This window comes from Anguilla anguilla, chromosome 14 (assembly GCF_013347855.1).
Source record: "Anguilla anguilla isolate fAngAng1 chromosome 14, fAngAng1.pri, whole genome shotgun sequence".
In the NCBI taxonomy this organism is placed as follows: domain Eukaryota; kingdom Metazoa; phylum Chordata; class Actinopteri; order Anguilliformes; family Anguillidae; genus Anguilla; species Anguilla anguilla.
In genome coordinates this window covers 38,165,214-38,185,122 of record NC_049214.1, presented here as the reverse complement: position 1 = coordinate 38,185,122, position 19,909 = coordinate 38,165,214, and the positions used below count along the sequence as shown (strand labels likewise).

The following is a 19,909-nucleotide window of genomic DNA, read 5'->3' as shown; positions in this document are numbered from 1 at the left end:
GACGACACCAAAAAAAAAAAAAAAACTGCACAAAACCTGAATTTTGTATGGCCATAATCTCACTCCAAAAACTGAGTGAAATGCAAACAATGCAGTACTCTTGTAACTGAAAATCCATAGGAGCGCTATACAAATGTTTGTTTCCATTTATTTTTAATTTAAATCCATTTCTAAAACAAGGGTTCGCAAAACTATGGGCTGTGGACCACTAGCGATCAAATTTGAAGAAAATTAAATCAGTCATATGTAGCTAGCTGGTGCTGGTCTTTTTCAGAATGTATTCAAACAAATGGCATTCACATCCCATTGATAAATAAAAGTAAGGGCTTGTGCATTTAGAATATGCAATCTTACGGTTTTACATGGTACGCTAAAACCTTCAGTCGATAAGGTTTAGAGTTAAGAGTTCCATAAAAACAAAGAACCACTGCTCTGAACCATAAAACAGCATGTTGAAACCCACAAATCAAATCAATTTTAATTAATAAATGGTGGTGTCCGATAGAGGGAAGAGAGATATTTGAGGAAAAAACGTTTTTATGGTTTTAAGTTTTTCCTTTTGTTCTAAGACTCTGCTTGGTAGTAAACTCAGCAAACAGGAAAGCAGAGCAAGTTCAAGACTCACAGGCATGGTTTAGAACACTAGTCATGTAAAGTGTTTCAGTAGCTTATAAAAATAAAACAAATTCTGCATTTCATCATATAACATCTAATTTCTTGGGTTTGTCTCCCACATACAGAATATGTCCATACTGAAGACACCTGCATTTTAATAATAATAATCATAATAATCATAGTAATAATAATGATAATATGTTCCTCAGAGGTGAGAACAGAGAACACTACAGATAAGGAGAACTGAAGACATAGGCGGTGTTCTAAATGCTTTTAGCCAATAAAACAAACAAAATAAAACTCAATAAAGCAGCGCAGCACGGAACTCCTAACACGGACAGGAAGTGGCCAGAGAGGCCAACGCAATGTGCAAAAGGCCGGGTGGCACACTACAGGTGCTGTGCTAGAATACAGCCTCTCACATCCCAAACCGAATACAGCCTCTCACATCCCAAACCGAATACAGCCTCTCACATCCCAAACCGAATACAGCCCCTCACATCCCAAACCGAATCCTGTCAAACGAATCCCACTCTGCTCCTAGCTTAGCTTTCTTCCTCCATTCATAATACTTTTTTAAGTACAGACTTTTTATGGTGCAGGTACATCAAGACAACATAACTTATTTACACACACAAATGTACATCAGGCGAAATGACGTTGAGTCGCCGCCAGTCTCACGCTCGGCTCTTTCCAAACGATTCCCTTTCGGACGCGCGGACGAGCGCGGTTCGAGGGGAGGTTTCAGACCCCCCAGGCACACCCCCCCACCCCCCCCACCCATCCCCAGCTCGGACAGAAAACTATTTAGACATGGGCGGAGACTGTTTCCGGAGCATTCTTTATTCTGAGGAACAGGAAAGACCGGGAGGAATAGACGGGGCCTCTGTGATCGAGCTTCTATCTGGGTCAGTCGTGTGTGCGTCCTAAAACATTCAAGCCAATCTCCTGGAACTCTCCACAAAACAGCAGGTTAAAGGGATAATTAACAGGCACTTAATCATATAATAATAATAATAATAATAATAATAATAATAATAATAATAATGATCATAATAATAGTTATAATAATAATTACGTCACCACTGTTGGAATTTTTCAGGACTTCTGGATTTAGAAAGGATTTTCGGATGAGTTCCACTTTAGGATGAGTTCCCCTGACAGAAAAAGACTACAAAACCCACGAGCATGCAGTCGCGCCTGACTGCAGAACTTCCGAGTCCCAGCGGCAGCCGAACCGCGCGCTAAGGCAACGTCGTTTCGAACCCGCGCGGGGCGGCCGCGAGCCAATCGGCACTTAAAGCTTCGCGCGCGCGCGCCCCACGCGAGCGGGATCCCAGACGGAAGTCGTTTGAAAAACCCGGCACTTCGACGCGGGCGCGTGACATACAACGCACGCTCCCTCCGGGCTAATGGGACTGCGATGGCTTTTACGGTAGTATGTCTTAATCCTAAGCACGGTAAGTATACGCTATTTCTTTACACTTTTTTTCCCTCCTCTCTCATCCATAATAGATGCAAGTCGCAACGTGAAAAAAAAAAAAGAAGAAGGGAAAAAGCAGTCTCGTGTTCGGTACGTTTTTCACAGGGAACAATGCGCGCGGGCTTTCGTGTTTCGCGTTCGCCCCCCGGGAAGCACGCGGACGCTGGCGAACGATCGATGTTCGACGCCGGCGAGCTCGACGCGTCGGCGGTCCCGGGGCCGCGCTCTGTCGCTAAGCCGTGCGAAATGGCGTCGGCTGTTCGTCTCCGGACCGCGGCGGCACGCCCGGCATCGAATGAGCCCCGCGAAGCAAAAAAAAAAAAAAAAAAAAAAACGCGGACTGATTTTTTTTCGTCCTATATTTTTTGTTCACCGTTCGTTTCGCCAGCTGTGGACTGGCGGTGACCCGCTCGCGGTGAAACCCGCTCGTTCGACCCGCGATTCGTCCGCAAAACAAACGCCGCTAATCGCCGAGCGGATTAAAATAAAGGGGGGGGGGGAAAAAGCGGACGACTTCCGCGTTTTCAAAAAAAAAAACAAACAATGCGGCGCAGCTGGGCTGGCTTTTGTGTCCTGTTCCGTGAAAAGGGAGCGAGTGGCTTTTGTGTTGAACTGTGTGCAACTGCGATGCTAATCGGTCTCTGCTTGAGACTGTGCTAGGAGAGACTCCTTGCGCCAAGCCATGTAGATAAAGCAATACCGACCGGGACATTATTTATCCGTATATTCTTAATAAAACGTTTGTTTTAAACGATACATACATTTGTCACCCATTCTGCACATAGACAAAATGCCATTTTGTTAAAATAAAGGTCATTTAAAAATGTTTTTTTAAAGTTAAGAATGGCAGTTTTGATGTCCCACGGTTCCCTCAGAGTAAAGTCAAGGCCTCAGTCTCCAGATGTTTTTTTTTTTCCTTTCTTTATGTTCTTTTAGGAAACGACAGACATGCTTTTGACAAATATGGTACAGTCTTGTTAAATGGTTTTTTAAAGTTCATCTCCATCCTTCTCCAAACTAAAACGCTCTTTCTTTTTCCCTTTAAGCTTTTTTTTTCTCTGTTTAACAATTACATTTACAAAGTTTTCAATATTACATCAAAAAAGTAGAACAAAAAAAATGTCCAAAAGAAAGAAGAAATAAATATAAAGGAAAGTTTCTGTTTTTCTCCAAACGTTTTTCCGTTTCATTTAATAGAATTTTAGATTTTTTTTTGTTCATTCCTTCGTTCGTTTATTTTTTTTCGTTTAGTGCGTTTCGTCTAGCGAGTCCTCAGCAGAGCTTGGTGGTCAGGTGGTCGGACTGCTTGAGGATCTCCGTGTTGTACATGTCCAGGGCGTGGTTGACGCGGATCATCTCGCTGTTGTTGAGCTTGAGCCGGTGCTTGAGCATGCAGGAGAACAGGTCCAGCCGCGGCTTGCCGGGGGCCACGGGCGGGGCCAGGCGGTTTATCCGCTCCCGGATGTCCAGGAGGAGGAGCATGACCGAGGAGGAGGAGTAGAACTGCGTCCCCTGCGTGTACGACTGGTTGACCTGCTGCACGGCGCTCCGCAGCAGGTCGGCGTTGAAGCGGAGGCTGTAGCCGAACACCTGCACGTCCGAGATCTTGATGTAGATCTGCCGCTTGCTGGGGTCCGACAGGTCCACGGGGCCCTGGCCCGTGTCGTTGCGCAGGGTGCTGGGCACCTTGGCGCGGCTCCGCAGGTAGATGTGCACCGTCTCGAAGAAGGTCTTCCAGCGGTTGCCCAGCAGGAGGGTCCAGTTGAAGCACTGGGAGCTCTGCAGGCGGACCTTCTCCCAGCGGGGGTAGCCGTGCTCGCCGAAGGGCATGCTCCAGCCCTCCGAGTGGCTGCCGCTGAAGGGGTTGACGTAGACGAAGAACATGGGGTCCACGCTGCTGTTGCGCATCTGGCAGATCTTCATGGAGAGCCCGATGACCATGTGCAGGTAGTCCATGCGGTTCTTGTTGCTCTTGAGGGTCAGCGACATCCTCTTCCGCCAGCGGGGGTCGAAGAAGGTCTCCAGGCGGATCTCGTTGCTGATGAAGGTGGTGTGGACGTAGAGGCGGGAGTCCATCTTCTGCAGCAGGTACTTGAGCTCCAGGTCCTGGAAGTCCAGGTCGGTCTCGAAGCTGAGGAACTGCTCGCTGCGCTCCGAGTCCACGTTCTGCGGCTCGCAGCGCCCCCGGTACAGCTTGAAGCCCTTGTTGCAGGAGCCGCACTGCGAGATGTTGGCCAGGCTGCACATGGCGCAGCTGTTGTTGCCGCCGATGACGCAGGGCACGGGCCGCTGGCACAGGCTGACGCCCGTGTGGCACACGCACGTCCGCTGGCTCTCCAGGAAGGTGCCCCAGAACCCGTTCTCGTTGCAGTACAGGAAGGACTGGACCCGGTTCAGCCACTGCAGCACGGACCTGGACGGGAAGAGAAAGAAAAGAACACACCGGAGACGGCGTTAGCGGCGGCGGGTCTGGCGACTCGCGCGGCCCTGTGGTTCCGGGGGATCAGGCTAAACGACCGCGTCACGGCGCTTTCGTCGCAATCCGTTCCGCCGAACGAAAGATAATGCGACCCTGAGCCGTCGGCTTTCCACAGCGCATTATCCTCCGCTCGAACCCGCTAAACCCCGTCTTCACTGCCTGCGCCCTCTCCTGTAAGCTCGGCAGGCCTGACGTTTGGTCAGCCGGGAGGGGGTTGGTGGGACGGGTCGCGATCTTCCGAACCAGAGAGAGGATCGGCCGAGGCCCGACCTGACACGGACCGGCCGGACGACTTCCTGTCGGCGAGATCGGAGCGGGATCAAGGGGCTACAAATCAACGCTCGATCAGCTCCGGGAGCGGCTCGTTTTCCTGACAACCGAGACGCTGGCTTCTGATGGGTAATTAAATACGGCCTTTCTACTTCGCTTCTCCGCTATGTTAAAGCTGTCAATCACGACGGAAAAATATCGCCTCCCCGCCACCCCTGCTCTGATCTAATCCAGCGGGTGGCATGTCGATTGCAGAATAATTCAGTTCAGAGTACTATTTACATAATGTGCGGTCGGGCAAGGCTGCGTTTCTGTTAATGTTAACGTTCATGTAATTTCAGCGCATAACGCTGTTAACACTGTTCAAAAGCAACATTTATCTTAGCCCCTAAATGCCAAGGCGGTTTTGGGAAAACCTGTTTAACCACAAATACAGAACATTTCGCTGCCCTGTATTAAATATCAAATATTGCTTTACTTTCGTCCTTCCGCGTCGCACCCTGACACGAACAATGATTAAATGAGGTCATCGCTGCATTAAGCAAAGTCGTAAAACAGTGGGACAGAAAATATGGAAAGGAACAGGAATATTATTCCGGGGACTAAACAGATTTAGACAAAATAGGATCTGAATGCGGTGCTGTTTTCCACGTTAAATATCATAAAAGTGTATTTCGCCATCTTTCAGACGTATTTGCTTTGACGAATGCTTTGACTACAATGGCCACTTTAGTAGGATGCCATTGAGTCAGGTTACTTCCTGAGAAGAAAATAAATCAGACGATGTTTTTTTTTGTATCGTTTTACACGTCCGTCACCTCTCCCTCAACCGGTGCTGTTTCATTTGATCCGCCAGACGTCGATCTCCGGGAGGGTTTTATCACGGAAACGACTTTCTCGGTGCGAGTCAGGAGAACAGCGCGTGTGACGCGACTAGCAGGTGCTTTCGCCCCCCCCCCCCCCTCCCCCCCTCCCCCCCCAGAAAAACAAGCGTCTGCCTCTGTGTTCCGCCGGAGGGAATGAGATGGAAATGGGGGGAAGTAAATGCTGTTTGTTCTGGCGAAACGCTGCGCGGTCCGCGGCTCGCGTAGCGAGACACCCCGCTGTAGATTTGCCGCCGCGCCCCGTCAGCGTACGTCATCGCGAATAACCGTCCTTTCGGAAAAAGAGGAATGTCACCGTTCCTCGAATCTCCAGCTCTATCCGCCGGCACGTCTGAGGGATTAATATGCGTACGTGGTCGATGGCGCGACAGATTCATTTATTTATTTAGCACATATACATATTTCTTTTCCACTGTAATGCAATTTACGGCCCGAAAACACGAGAATCTATAACCGTTTTCATTTTGAGAAGAGGAAATGGACTTCGCTGTTAATGTGGATGTGATTACCGTTTCAGCATAAACTACGGAGAACTCATATCCATCTTGGGACACGCTGACATCACGTTCCTAATATGCAAAGGGAGATGCCTACTGTATCTGTATCCCTGCCAGCTGGTGGCCTGACGATCACGTTTACAATGAGTGGCTGACGTGGTTGAAACAAATGTTTTTTTAGAAACTCCAAACAGCTCCGCACACGGGTTAACACAGCTCACGCCACCCGCCGTTCGCCGGTTGCTACTGTCGACCGATGAGCCCAGCTAAGTTTGAGGCTTAATTTCCACCAGCAGTCGGCTGCATGTTTTAATTCAAAAAGGTGGGGCACCGAGTTTTGGTTAGCGACTGGTGCAAATTCATTTCGTCCAAAACGCGCCTCCTCGACTTCCTTTCATAAGTACTGTTTAGGCCGGGTCATGACAGTGTAGTGGTGTGATGTCAGAAACTCTCTATACAGGGAGGCTCTTACACAGAGAGGACTACTGGCAAGTGTGTAAAACGCCAATCGTGTGTAATTTGTGTATATTCAGAATGCTTTAGCGATGCTGCGTCTTGACTCTCGTTTTTAAAGAGAGACTCTTTACAAGTCAGTCAATGGCAATGTCGTTTGAGATGTCTGGCACTATTTTTCACATTAATCGGGAGAATGTACTTTTACTTTTCACCGAAATTGCGAGCCACTCCGAGTAAGAGGGCCTGCTACTGAATAAAAATGTAATGTAGAGCAGTGAAGCGTTCTTGGCATACAAGAAGGCCACGCTGACAAATCACGTTTGCTGCACCTAGAGAACTGCAGAAAGTCGTGGGTTCGAACCTCGGCTTGGGGCCTTTCTGTGTGGAGTTTGCATGTTCTCCCCGTGTTTGTGTCGGTTTCCTCCGGGTACTCCTGTTTCCTCCCACAGTCCAAAGACATGCAGGTTAGGCTAACTGGAGACTCTAAATAGCCAATAGGTATGAGTGTGTGAGTCAATGGTGTGTGTGCCCTGCAATAAGTGGGTATAGATAATGGATGGATGGATGGGTCATCATGATCTGGATATAACATAGTACACTAATGATTTGTGATAAAGAAAATAAAATGTCAGTGACATGACTTATGATTTTGCAATCTTCCCCTTTGACCACCGTTCAAATACTGAGCTTCTGGTCTCCCTGCAATCTGCAATAACTTCCTGCCACTTTGCTGACATGGCTACCTTGTGGAAGACCTCCATGCAAATAAATGATAAAAAAAAAACTATAATCTTCTAAAGATCTAGCCACTAAACTGACACTACGAAAGCGGTTTTTATTTTTAATCTTGCTTATTTGACATTTGAGAATCAATAGCTTAAGAATGAAAAGTAAACACTGAAAGGGACTGGCTGCTTTTTATTTTTCTGGGACGGAGGTTCTTCAGAGTAAATTCTGCATATTCCTCAGGTTTGATTCGCAGTGTTTGTCGTTTAATCCCGTCCCGAAATCGCTCCGCGTTCCGAAATGGAGATAAGCCCCTGTTTACACTGCGACGTGCGGCTTCGACGATCACACTCGCCTGTCTTCCGCGAAATAAAATCAAAAACGATATTTAGCTTTATTTAACACGTGCGGGGAATGTGCCTGGGTGGCCCGGGATCCGAAAGGTTTCTCTGGCTCACGCTGATCTCCTTCCACCCTCAGAACCTGGGACTTCATCCTTTTATCGTCGACCGCAAAACGGTTTGGAATAGGAAACGAAAACCTCCGGCAGAACAGGAAGTACCGGCGGCTAGCTGTTAGCCATGCTGAGGGGAAAGAGGCTAATTTAGACGCCGCTGAAGCATCTGAAAGTGCACAAAGCTGAACCGCGCGCCCGTGAAAGAGCTCTGCCGCGCAGGACGGGAAAGGAGAGCTGGCGCCTCGGCCGCTACAGTCAGAGCCGCGACGTCCTCCGCTGCCCGGCGGCCCCGGCTCTTCTCTCCGACAGAGTGCCGGCCGCGGCGGCGCCCGAAAGCCCCGCTAATGTAACACAGTGTAATGTAACGCCATGTAATGTAATGTAACATAACTTAATGCAACACAATGTAATGTAATGTAATGCAACACAATGTAATGTAATGTAACATAATGTAATGCAACACAATGTAATGTAATGTAACATAACGTAATGCAACACAATGTAACGTAATGCAACACAATGTAATGTAATGTAACATAACGTAATGCAACACAATGTAATGTAATGCAACACAATGTAATGTAATGTAACATAACGTAATGCAACACAATGTAATGTAATGTAACATAACGTAATGCAACACAATGTAATGTAATGTAACATAATGTAATGTAACACAATGTAATGTAATGTAACACAATGTAATGTAATGTAACACAATGTAATGTGTGGAGGTGGGAGTGAGAGGCGGGGCCCCACCTCTCCCGGGGCATCTGGTGGTTGGGGTTGTGGTGGCAGCGGATGCTGAGGCCGAACAGCTTGCGGGCGGTGCGCTGCATCTTGAGCCGCTGGGCCTCCAGGGAGCTCTGGAGTAGCCGGTACCGGGCCTGCAGGTCCCAGTCCCCGCCCCACAGCAGGTGCACGCTGCTCACCGGCAGGAAGTGGGTGGAGGGCAGCCTCTTCAGGAACGACTTAAACTCATCTGAGGGAGGGGGAGATGGGGAGGGATGGGGGAAGGGAGGGAGAGGGAGGAAGGGGAGAGGGAGGCGGAGAGAGGGGGAGAGAGGGAGGGGGGAGGGGGAGGTGAAGGGAGGGGGAGAGGGGGAGATGGGGAGGGAGGGTGGGAGGGGGAGATGGGGAGGGAGGGGGGAAGGGAGGGAGAGGGAGGGAGAGAGAGGGAGGAAGGGGGGAGGGAGGCGGAGAGAGGGGGAGAGAGGGAGGGGGAGGGGGAGGTGAAGGGAGGGGGAGAGAAGGAGAGGGAGGGTGGAAGGGAGGGGGAGAGGGGGAGGGAGGGTGGGGGAGAGGGGGGAGAGAGGGAGAGAAAGAAATGGGGAGAGAAGGAGAGAGAGGAAGAGATAGACAGAGACAGACAGAGGGCAAGGGAGATCGAGAGAGAAAAAGAGAGGTAAACAAAGAGAGAGACAGACAGAGGGAGAAAGAGCGACAGAGAACGTGGGAGAGAGGGGGAGACAGAGGGAGAGAGGGAGAGAGAAAGAGAAAACAGAGAGAGAGGGAGACTGTTTATAAGGTCACAGTTTTACTGGTCTACACTAGTGCTGTGCGCATCCTTGTATCCTAGGCCTCAGGTGGCTGAGGATATAATCCCTGTCTGAATCACACCAAAGACCTGCAAAATATCTCTCACTTCCTCTCTGTCTGGCAACGGGCATAGCCCGTATCCATTTACAGAAATGGATTGTGGGTAATGGTGCTGTGACAGGGTGGCGGCAGGTCCGGGGGGTAGGGGGGGACGGGGGACGGGGGTGTTCTTGTACATTAAGCCAAATGTGACACGGCTTAGTGTACCCGGGGGGGGCGGGATCCAAACCCACACGCCCAGGCACGTGTGCGCCGCATCCGTTAAGTCACGTGACCCGTCCCGCGCGCGCGCTATTTCTGCGTTTCCTGCGACAGCTAACGCGGAGAGACGTGCCACACGGGAAGTGTGTGAAAACGGAAAACGGTGCCCTAAAACTTCTTATTCGAGCGTCGCTCCAGGGTAGCCAACGCTAATGAAAGTCAGAGCAAAGAGAGACAAATTGTGACCTATTTATTTATTCATTTATCTGTTTTTTTATATATATATATTTATTTATTTTTACTATTTTGTGTTTACTCTGGTTATAGAAATATGAAAGAGCACGTTCGCATGATTCATACCGTGATTGTGGTGGTGCGACAAAAATGAAGGAACGGTTAGCTAGCTGATGAGTCAAAGAACTCTCTAGAAAGACGATTAGCACGCCGATGACGCAATAGCAGGACACTGCGTAGTGAATATAGATGCGAAAACATGAGGAATTTTGACCAGTTATAAGTGTTGTTAGTAAGCCGCGCCTGTCCAATCCCCTGTCCCCTCCCCAAAGGGACTTCGTTTGGACGTGACCCGCCCAAATCCCGCCCACGAATGGCGAGGTTCCCGTGGCGACCGATCGTCAGGTCGGTTTCAGCATCCCGCTTCAGGGAGACGTGAAAAGCAGGCGGTCGGCTCCCAACGTCAGTTTCTGGGACTGGGAGGCGTGTCCAGGGAGAGAGCTAGCTCTCTGATTGGTCTACAGACCTCACCACGGACGGATCAACTGCGTCCTCCAATTCCATCTAAATCCTTACCGGGATTGCGACACTTCGAACCGACCCAAACAGGCTTATTTTATATCAAATGAATCACACCAATTGCACAAATTGCACACACACACAAACATGCACACACACTTGGGCAGGTGTGCGCGCACACAAACACGCACCCGCCACCGTTTCATAGTTTGAAGATTAAATTTTCGCTCCCGTGGATGTGGTACCGATCCCAGCCAATCACAGGCCTCAATCAGCTGTGAGGTCATCTTCAGAGGTCTGACAACGCCAGCTCTCCACTGTCTCTCTTTTGCAGCTGTAAGACAGCGCATGCTGGGGGGGGGAGGGGGGAGGGGGGAGGGGGGTTGGCGGGGGGTTACTGTACAGCCGGTCCATTTAGAAATTGTCTGGTGGCAGAAATATTTCTGTGACCTTGAGGAGCCTCAACGCAATCTGTGTGTCCTCTGTTATATATAGCCGGGCCTCTTTTATTCTTTTATTTAGGCTCTTATGAAATGTTAATAATGTATAAGGGAACCGGGGCGTGCTGGACTGATACTGAGATTCCTCGGGAGAGGACCTCGGTCTTCTCTCCTCTGTTTGTGTATTCCGATCGGATCAGCTGGAGGCTGGAGGATGTGACTGTTTGTGTCAGACGGCAAATCCAGAAATTGTGTTTATTCAGACTCCCGATTATCTCTGGGAACGAGCTGATGTTGGTGTGAAAAGAGAGGGATTTCGTTGGCAGAACCCGCCCGTTATATAAGTGTATAATTAAAAGGCTTTTTTTTTTTTTTTTTTGGAGGCGAAGCGCCGTCCAAATGCTCTTGATATTAACTTGGCGCACGCACGGATGCTGCTGAACAAGTCCCAATTCATTTCGCTGAGATTTTAAGGGGGGACACACTGTTTTTATGAATCGTGAATCACTGTAACTGCTGAATGAACGCTATGTAATCACTTACTGCTTCAACCCCTCCTTCAACTGTGTCTTCCTCAAGGTAGTGTGTGTGTGTGTGCATCTGAATGTTGGTCTGTGTGTGTGTGTATGTGTGTGCACGTGCCTACATGTGTGTGCATGTGTACATGTGCGCACGTGCATGTGTGATGTGTGTGCATGTGTGTGTATGAGTGTGTGTTTGTGTGTATGTGTGTGTGTGTGTGTCTGAATGCGTGTCTGTGTGTGTCCATGTGTATGTGTGCATGTGGGAGTGTGTGTCTGTGGATGTGTCTGTGTGTGTGTCCGTGTGCCTGGGTGTGTGTGTATGCGTGCGTGTGTGTGCGTGCATGTGTGTGTTAGTGCGCATGTGTGCTTGTGTGTGTGTTTGTGTGTGTATCTGCTTGTATGTGTGTGCGTGTGTGTGTGTGTATGTGCGTGCACGTATGTGTATGTGTGTGTATGTGTGTGTTGTAAGTGTGTCTGTGTGTGTGTGTGTTTGTGCGTGTGTGTATGTGTGTGTTTGTGCGTGTGTGTGTATGTGTGTGTAGTAAGCGTGTGTGTATGCGTGTACTGTAAGCATGTGCGTGTATGTGTGTGTTGTAAGCGTGTGTGTATGTGTGAGCTGTAAGCGTGTGTGTGCGTGTATGTGTGTGCTGTAAGCGCGTGCGTGTGTGTGTGTGTGCGTGTGTGCGTGTATGTGTGAGCTGTAAGCGTGTGTGTATGTGTGTGCTGTAAGCATGTGCGTGTGTGTGCGTGTGTGTTGTAAGCGTGTGTGTGTGTGTATGTGTGTGCTGTAAGTGTGTGTGTGTGTATGCGTGTGTGTGTGTGTGTGTGTGTGTGTTGTAAGCGTGTGTGTGTGTGTTGTAAGTGTGTGTGTGTGTGTTCTAAGTGTATGTGTGTGTGTTGTAAGTGTGTGTGTGTGTTGTAAGCGTGTGTGTGTGTGTGTTGTAAGCGTGTGTGTGTGTATGCGTGGGTGTGTGTGTTGTAAGTGTGTGTGTGTGTGTTGTAAGCGTGTGTGTGTGTGTGTTGTATGCGTGGGTGTGTGTGTGTGTGTTGTAAGTGTGTGTGTGTGTGTGTGTGTATATGCGTGGGTGTGTTCTGCACGCACGCTCTGCTCTTTCCCGTTCGCGGCGGTGAGCTGGAAATGAAGCCCGGCGCTCTGAGCCTGAGGAGTGAAACCTGGCGGGGTGTGAACAGCGACGGGCCGCGATTTACTGCCAGAGCCTCCCGCTCAAACAGACGGCGGGCCGGGGGGGGGGCCGGGGGGGGGGGGGGCTGAATAATTCATCCCCACTTTACTGCCGATTGGCTCACAGATTCCAGCGTTCAGGCTTTATACGAGGGCCACCGTAAAACAATGGCGTCCTTTGACTGAGATGGCGGCGTGTGGATTTAGAGCGTGCGGCGTGCCCCACCGCGGCCGAATCGCCGCTTATCGCGATTACACACAGCTGTTTAAATAAAGCGCCGTTTGATAATGCGGCTTTAGGAGGGACCGCCGTAACCGTGCCGACAGTGGGGGGGTGGGGGGGGGGTGGGGTTGTGTTAATAACCGTAACCTCTGATGTCTTGCGGTCACTGTGGAATGTTCTGGATCTTTTTTGGGGCAGGGCGGGACCGTGGAGAGAAGGCCATGGCTTCTCTTAACACTGCGTTCACACAGCGAGCAACTCGGTTGGTGGGTTGCTCAAGTATACTAGGCTGTGGGTGGGGCAGATGCTTCCAGTTGTATCCTCTTAGTGGTCTCGTGCAGTTAAATATTATTGAAGAGAAATAACGGCATCATCAAAGACATATATTTGCCATATAACCACATATAGTCGCCTGTACTTTCTATAGTTATGTCAGGACATCTGTTCCTGCTATCTCGCTGGCCATATATCTCTCTATCTCTCTCACTAGTTAGACACATCGCTAGCAAACACTCTAGAGTGCACCTCATACTAGCTACCTAGCTAGCGATCCCTCATATCTCTCTCTCACTAGTTAGCTGCCTTGCAAACGACCTTTCTATCTCTCTCACTAGCTACCTAGCTAGCGATCCCACATACCTCTCTCTCACTAGTTAGCTGCCTTGCAAACGACCTTTCTATCTCTCTCACTAGTGAGATAACACATGTTGCCGTATGATGTGAGAGGCGAATCTCATGTCATCATGCGTCCCTTAACGTTGTTACGGTTTTATATGTTTTATTGAACCTGTCTGTGCTATAAATTTCCCTCCGGGATGATAAAGATTGACTTGACCTTCCAAGTCTGGGGCCTGTTTTTAACCACTGATCTCAAGTCAGCCGGTGCCCATATTTCAGGTTGGGATGATAAAGATTGACTTGACTTTACAAGATTGACTTGACTTTACAAGCCTGGGGCCTGTTTTTAACCACTGATCTCGGGTCAGTCTGTATCTCACCTGAGTTCTCAAAGTCCTTGTATGAGGCCGCCCAGGACTCAGCCATTCCCAGGAGCGTGTTCTCCATGATCTGGATGTCGGTGATGGGACAGTTGCATTGTGGGAACTCGTCGGCGCACTGGCAGATGCACTGGCTGTCGCGGCACACGTACTCCCCCTCGCCATTGCACATGATGTAGCTGAGAGCTGATTGGACGAACTTCTCCTGCAGGTACTCTGGGAAAATCACCTGAAGACCTGCAACAGAAGAAGAAAAAAATAGAAACAAAGTTTGAGTCTTGAATGAACAGGACCCTGTTTCATGAAGCAGGATTACAGAGTTAGCTTGACACAGTTGAGGCCATACGTTTACATACACCTAGGCTAAAGACATTCAAATTCAATTTTTCACATAACTCCACACATGTCATTTTACCATACATTCCCTGTGTTAAGTCAATTAGGGTATCTACTTTATTTCCATAAGTGGTCATTTCAAAATAATAGCTAGGAGACAGATTTATTTCAGCTTTTATGTAGTATATCAGATTTTCAGTGTAAAACCCGGAAACCTGCCAGATCTGGAACATGGGTTTTACTCAATGCAGTTATCCAGTTAACTCAGTAATCCTGCTTTGTGAAATACCTCCAGATGCTTTTGTTAAGTTGTTAGATTTTTCTTAGATAAGGTGCACAAAGGTCAACAATTGGAGGGCAGCTGTGGTATTTAATTGGTTGTGCTTAAAATCTCAGCGGCCAATGAACTTGCATCTGTAGGAGCGGTGTGACGAAACTAAAACAATGCTACTGCTGCTGGCCAATAAAGCACACAGGTAGCAGCGCTAGGAGGGGTGGCATGGTGGTGCAGTGGGTAGTGCTGTCGCCTCACAGCAAGAGGCCACAGCAAATCCCTGTTAAAATCCCGGCCTAAGGTCTTTCTGTGAGGAGTTTGCATGTTCTCCTCTTGTGGGTTTCCTCCGGGTACTCCGGTTTCCTCCCCCAGTCCAAAGACATGCAGGTTAGGTTAGGGGGAGAGTCTAAATTGTCCTTGGGATATGAATGTGCGAATGAATGGCGTGTGTGTCCTGCAGATGGATTGGTGACTTTTCCAGCCTATCACCCAATGTCTGCTGGGATTGGCTCCAGTACCAGAACCCCCCCCCCCCCCCCGTATTAAGAACCCTTCTGTGTATCCAGGCTGCTCATATTAAACACCTCCCCCTGCTTGGAACAAACCAGCCCGCCCTGTGTGTCCTTCTCAGGCTTCTGTAGATCAATAGCTTTCGGTTTCTCAGTAAAGGACACACGTGGGCAGTTCATCTTCCTTTCAGAGAATTCATGATAGGTCACTTCACTTTCTTTTCATTTTTGTAAACAGCAGACAGGATATTATTATCTTGTGTTTCTTAGAAAGCTGATGTAGAGATACATGCTGTTATAATGATTATTATGAGTCATTAGGAATACATAGACTCATGTGTTGACTTATGAAATGGTTTATTGCTACAAAATGAGAGCTTGTCTTTTAAAAAAAAAAAACTTGTTAATGCGAAAAAACCATTTCAACATATGACTCAAATTACTCTTGACTCTTTTGACTTTCAAAACACCCCCCTTTGCCAAAGAGATGATATTTGTTAAGATGTACTCAATATCACGTATGTTGGGGGTGCTGTCAGTTTGTGACTTTGTTTGTTAAGTGCCAGGACGGACAAAGCTCACCTCTGTTTAACCTGACTTTCAGTTGTCTTTCTCCTCAGTAATTCAGCTGCATAATGACACATTGAACAATGATTGATGTGCCCTGCCATCTTGTGTTTTGCTTTATTTAACACTACAGTTACTCATGAGAGCGAGAGAGGGGGAGAGAGAGAGAGAGAGAGAATCTGTGATTATGTGTGTTGCTGTGTGTATATATGCACGTATGGTGTGCAAACGTGTGTGTGTGTTTATGTGTGTGTATGTATGTGTTGTGTCTCAGTGCGTGCGTGCGTTCTGGGTGCATACTTGTGTGTGTGTGTGCATGTGTCTGTGTGTATGTTTGTGTGTGTGTGTGGGTGTGTGTGTCTGTTTGTATGTTTGTGTGTGCTCGCATGTGTGTCTGTGTGTGTGCATGTGTCTGTGTGTGTGTCTGTATGTTTGTGTGTGTGCATGTGTGTCTGTGTGTGTGCATGTGTCTGTGTGTCTGTATGTTTGTGTGTGCTCGCATGTGTGTCTGTGTGTGTGCATGTGTCTGTGTGTATGTGCGTGTGTGTCTGTATGTTTGTGTGTGTGCACATGAGTGTGTATGTGTACGTGTGCGAGCGTATGCATGCGTGTATCTCTCTGTGTGAGTCATTGTCCTGTGTACGTGTTGTGTGTGCACATTTGACAGATTTTCATCTGCTTCTATCTTCTGAAAACAAAGGAAACAGAGAGAGAGAGGGACACAGACAGGGACCCTGTTCAGCCCAGAAGAGGAACTGAAACGGGACCTCTCTGTTTTAAGGCTGACACAGAACGTTCCCTGCTTTGTGCTCTTCACACCCGTCTTTTGATCAAACCATTACGAGCGAGAGTGGCACAGCCGCCCAGCGTCCAAACCGACTGCCTCCACGTCTGAAAGCATTTTCTGACTTATTCCTGAAAACATCTTTTTTTTCCCGAAAACTCTTTCTGAAAGCCATATCTCAAACAGCAGCAAGAAGCGTATATCTGAGGGAATGACATCACCAGCCATACCTCCACTCTCTGTAAGCCAGTTGTACGAAGCATAGAGTTTATATCCAGTCTGATCATGTCTACAGTTCAGCCCAGCGCTGATCAATTGAGCTGATCAATTGATCAAATGTATACTAATAATAATAATAATAATATGGGGTACATTATTATTATTATTATTATTATTATTATTAATATTATTATTATTATATACCCCAACCTTTTGTTTTCTCTGTATTCTCGAATGTAGTGAAACCATAGCATGCTATTTGTTATCTGATTAACCAGAACAGTTCATGTTTGCTGCACATCAGCGCTTTGAAGGGTATTATTCTCAATCTGCATTTAACTAATTGAAGACAATCGACTCCAAAGCGATTGGACACCCCTACACAACACGGCAGACAGACGACCGAAAATATGAGCTCGTTAGCGTACCACGGACAGAGTCCGGGAAAAAAAAAAAAAACCATAAATAAATAACGGCGGATCGAGGAGCCGCGAATCTCCTGACCGCGATCCTCACTGCGTTCAGAAGTGTCGGTTGTGCAGACCGGAGTCAAGTACGCATTCGTTTTGGATTCAAATACTTTTCTGCGCTCTATTGACCATGTCTGGTGTAATGGAGCCCGCCAACATGACCAGAAGGCGGGGTTTTGTACTTTTTGAGAGCATTTCATTGGTTACAATGCGCCAGACGAGGTCAGTAAAGCATAGAAAATAATTTTAATCCAAAACAAATATGTATTTGACCCAGCAGGTGTGCTGTAGTGTGTGCAATGCCCTGCCCTCCCTCCGTCTGTCTGTAACCCGGGGAAACGCGGGGCGGGGCCTAGCCGACACGCCCCCGCGTGCCGGAGCACGCTGCTTACGGCCGGGCGGCGTACATTCCCGCCAAAGAGGAGGAGGAGGAGGAGGAAGAGGAGGAGGAGACGGGTCATTTCTGACCGCGAGATTGCGTAGACATTTTTCTCCATCGGGCTGTCTGCGCACCCCCCCCCCCCACTCCTCCCCCCCGAGCCAGTACTCATTTAGCCTGATGTATTCCTGGGCCTGAAGCCTTAATGTGATTTGTGGGGAGAAATCCAGATGGCGGGTTCACGGATCGCCGCGCCTCGCTAACGGCGTCGGCGCTAGCGGCCCGGTTCAGAGCCGACGCCGAGCCCGGGCCCAATTCACCCAACACATCCAGAACCTCAGAGGCAGCAGGAGGTTCCGAGCCCGGGCCCAATTCACCCAACACATCCAGAACCTCAGAGGCAGCAGGAGGTTCCGAGCCCGGGCCCAATTCACCCAACACATCCAAAACCTCAGAGGCAGCAGGAGGTTCCGAGCCCAAGCCCAATTCACCCAACACATCCAGAACCTCAGAGGCAGCAGAAGGTTCCGAGCCCAAGCCCAATTCAACCCAACACATCCAGAACCTCAGAGGCAGCAGAAGGTTCCGAGCCCAAGCCCAATTCAACCCAACACATCCAGAACCTCAGAGGCAGCAGAAGGTTCCGAGCCCAAGCCCAATTCAACCCAACACATCCAGAACCTCAGAGGCAGCAGAAGGTTCCGAGCCCGGGCCCAGTTTTCCGTTTTTAAACGGCCGCGGAGAACGGGGCGAGGGGCGGGCCTTCGCCGAGCCCGTCCCGACGCCGCGCGCCGTAACTCCGCGCCACGCCTCGTAAGCTTCGATTCCGTTTTGATTTGGCCGAGTGCTAATCGCCCGACGCGCGCCCGCAAAGTCACAAAATAATCAGCCCTTAACGCACTGACGAGATAAAGCCCGCTGCCTGCGTGGGACTCTGAATTACACCAAGGCTACAGTCATGTACACACAGGAGAAGGAAAGACTTACACAAATAGAGGAACTCTCTCTTCTCCCTCTCCTCTCTCTCTTTCCCCTCCTCTTTCTCTCTCTTTCTCTCTCTCTCTCTGATGTATCCATATACACCGTAGTGTATATCCACGCAGAAAATATATACAGTGTGCTTTCTGTAGTATATATTTATGCATGTATGCATATATGTATTGATGTATGTACGTGCGTACTGTATACATACACATGCATGGCTGTCTTTTGTTACAGTGCTGGATTGTGCGTTTATCTGAGTGTGTACTCATGTGTCTATGCATCGTAAAAGTACCGAAGGGGTACTCTAAACATGGAAGCAAATTCTTTAGTACGTATTCAGTGTGTTAAACCGTTAATAATAATAATGACTTTGCCCCAGTGTCAGAAGCTGTGACATCACGCTGTAAGTGCAGTTGCAGTCACAGTGCAGCACCGCTGTTCACAGGATGACTCTGAAGGCTTTGGTGTCAGTGCAGTGAAAGCACACAGCCTGCTGCGGAGAGGCTCAGTGGTTCGGCTCTGGTCTGGCCGGGCCGGAGGGTCCTCTGGCCCTTTCTCCAGACAGGCGCTCGACCGGCGCTGTCTAACGACGGGCTTTATCTGGTCAATGCCGGTGCCTCTCCCAACTCTGAGAGTATCAGCTGTTTTAAAGGGAGCCACTGAAAGATCTCTCTCTCTCTCTCTCTCTCCCCTAAAGCTCTCTCTCTCTCCCCCCCAAAGCTCTCTCTCTCTCTCCCTCCCTCCCTCCCTCGCATGCCTTTAGAAGTCCCCAAAGCCCGTTAGCGTTAGCGTCTCTCCTGCGCGGACAGATGATTCGGGGCGGCGAGTGGCTGGTACTCCCCGTGACCTTTAGGGGACGGGGCGGGGAGCAGGTAATGGAGGGGGCGGAGCTTGGGGGCTGGTGCTACGCCCGGCCCAGATAATAACGGCACTTCACCACGTCTCGCGCTCTTATTTCACACTGTTCTGATGAGGCTGGCGGGGAAAGGCCTTTGCAGTCGGTCACGGGGTCTTCTGTTCGAGCAAAGAGCCACGACACACCAGGGCTGCCTGCATTAGCCGGCTGTGAAATGCAATGTGTGTCGCCTGCTAAATCTGGTTTAAATTGTACACAGGGTCGCACACACACACACACACACACGTAGACAGCTAAAAACAAACATAAAACACTAACTAACCCCCCCCCCCCCCCCCACACACACACACACACATAAAAACAAACTAAAACTCACACACACACCTCACACATGTAAAAACAAACACAAACTAAAACACACACACATAAGCACGAATACACACGCAAACACACACACACAAACAAACACACACACACACACATAAAAACAAACATAAAATAAAACTCACACACACCACACACATGTAAGAACAAACACAAACTAAAACCCCCGCACACACATAAACACACGTACACACGCAAACACACACACATAAACAAACACACACACACACACACACACACGTAAAAACAAACACAAACTAAAACCCCAACATACACATACACACACACACACGGCTGCCCAGGCCTTGACACCTTGGTTACCACGGTGACTGACTGACTTTGTGCTCCTTCCTGTTGTC

General features: G+C 48.9%; 1 protein-coding gene across 2 annotated transcripts in view; it reads right to left on the bottom strand.

Moving 5' to 3' along the window:
- Positions 1-2,466: 2,466 nt before the first annotated feature.
- Positions 2,467-19,909, bottom strand: part of brinp1 (bone morphogenetic protein/retinoic acid inducible neural-specific 1) — a 111,993-nt gene continuing 94,550 nt past the window's right edge. For both annotated transcript variants that reach the window (XM_035392432.1, XM_035392431.1), the window contains exons 6-8: positions 13,789-14,025; positions 8,627-8,849; positions 2,467-4,511 (exon numbers count right to left, since the gene is read on the bottom strand). In XM_035392432.1, the coding sequence (XP_035248323.1) occupies positions 3,371-4,511; positions 8,627-8,849; positions 13,789-14,025 (1,601 nt within the window). In that variant the 3' untranslated portion in view covers positions 2,467-3,370. The remainder of the gene's footprint in view (positions 4,512-8,626; positions 8,850-13,788; positions 14,026-19,909) is intronic.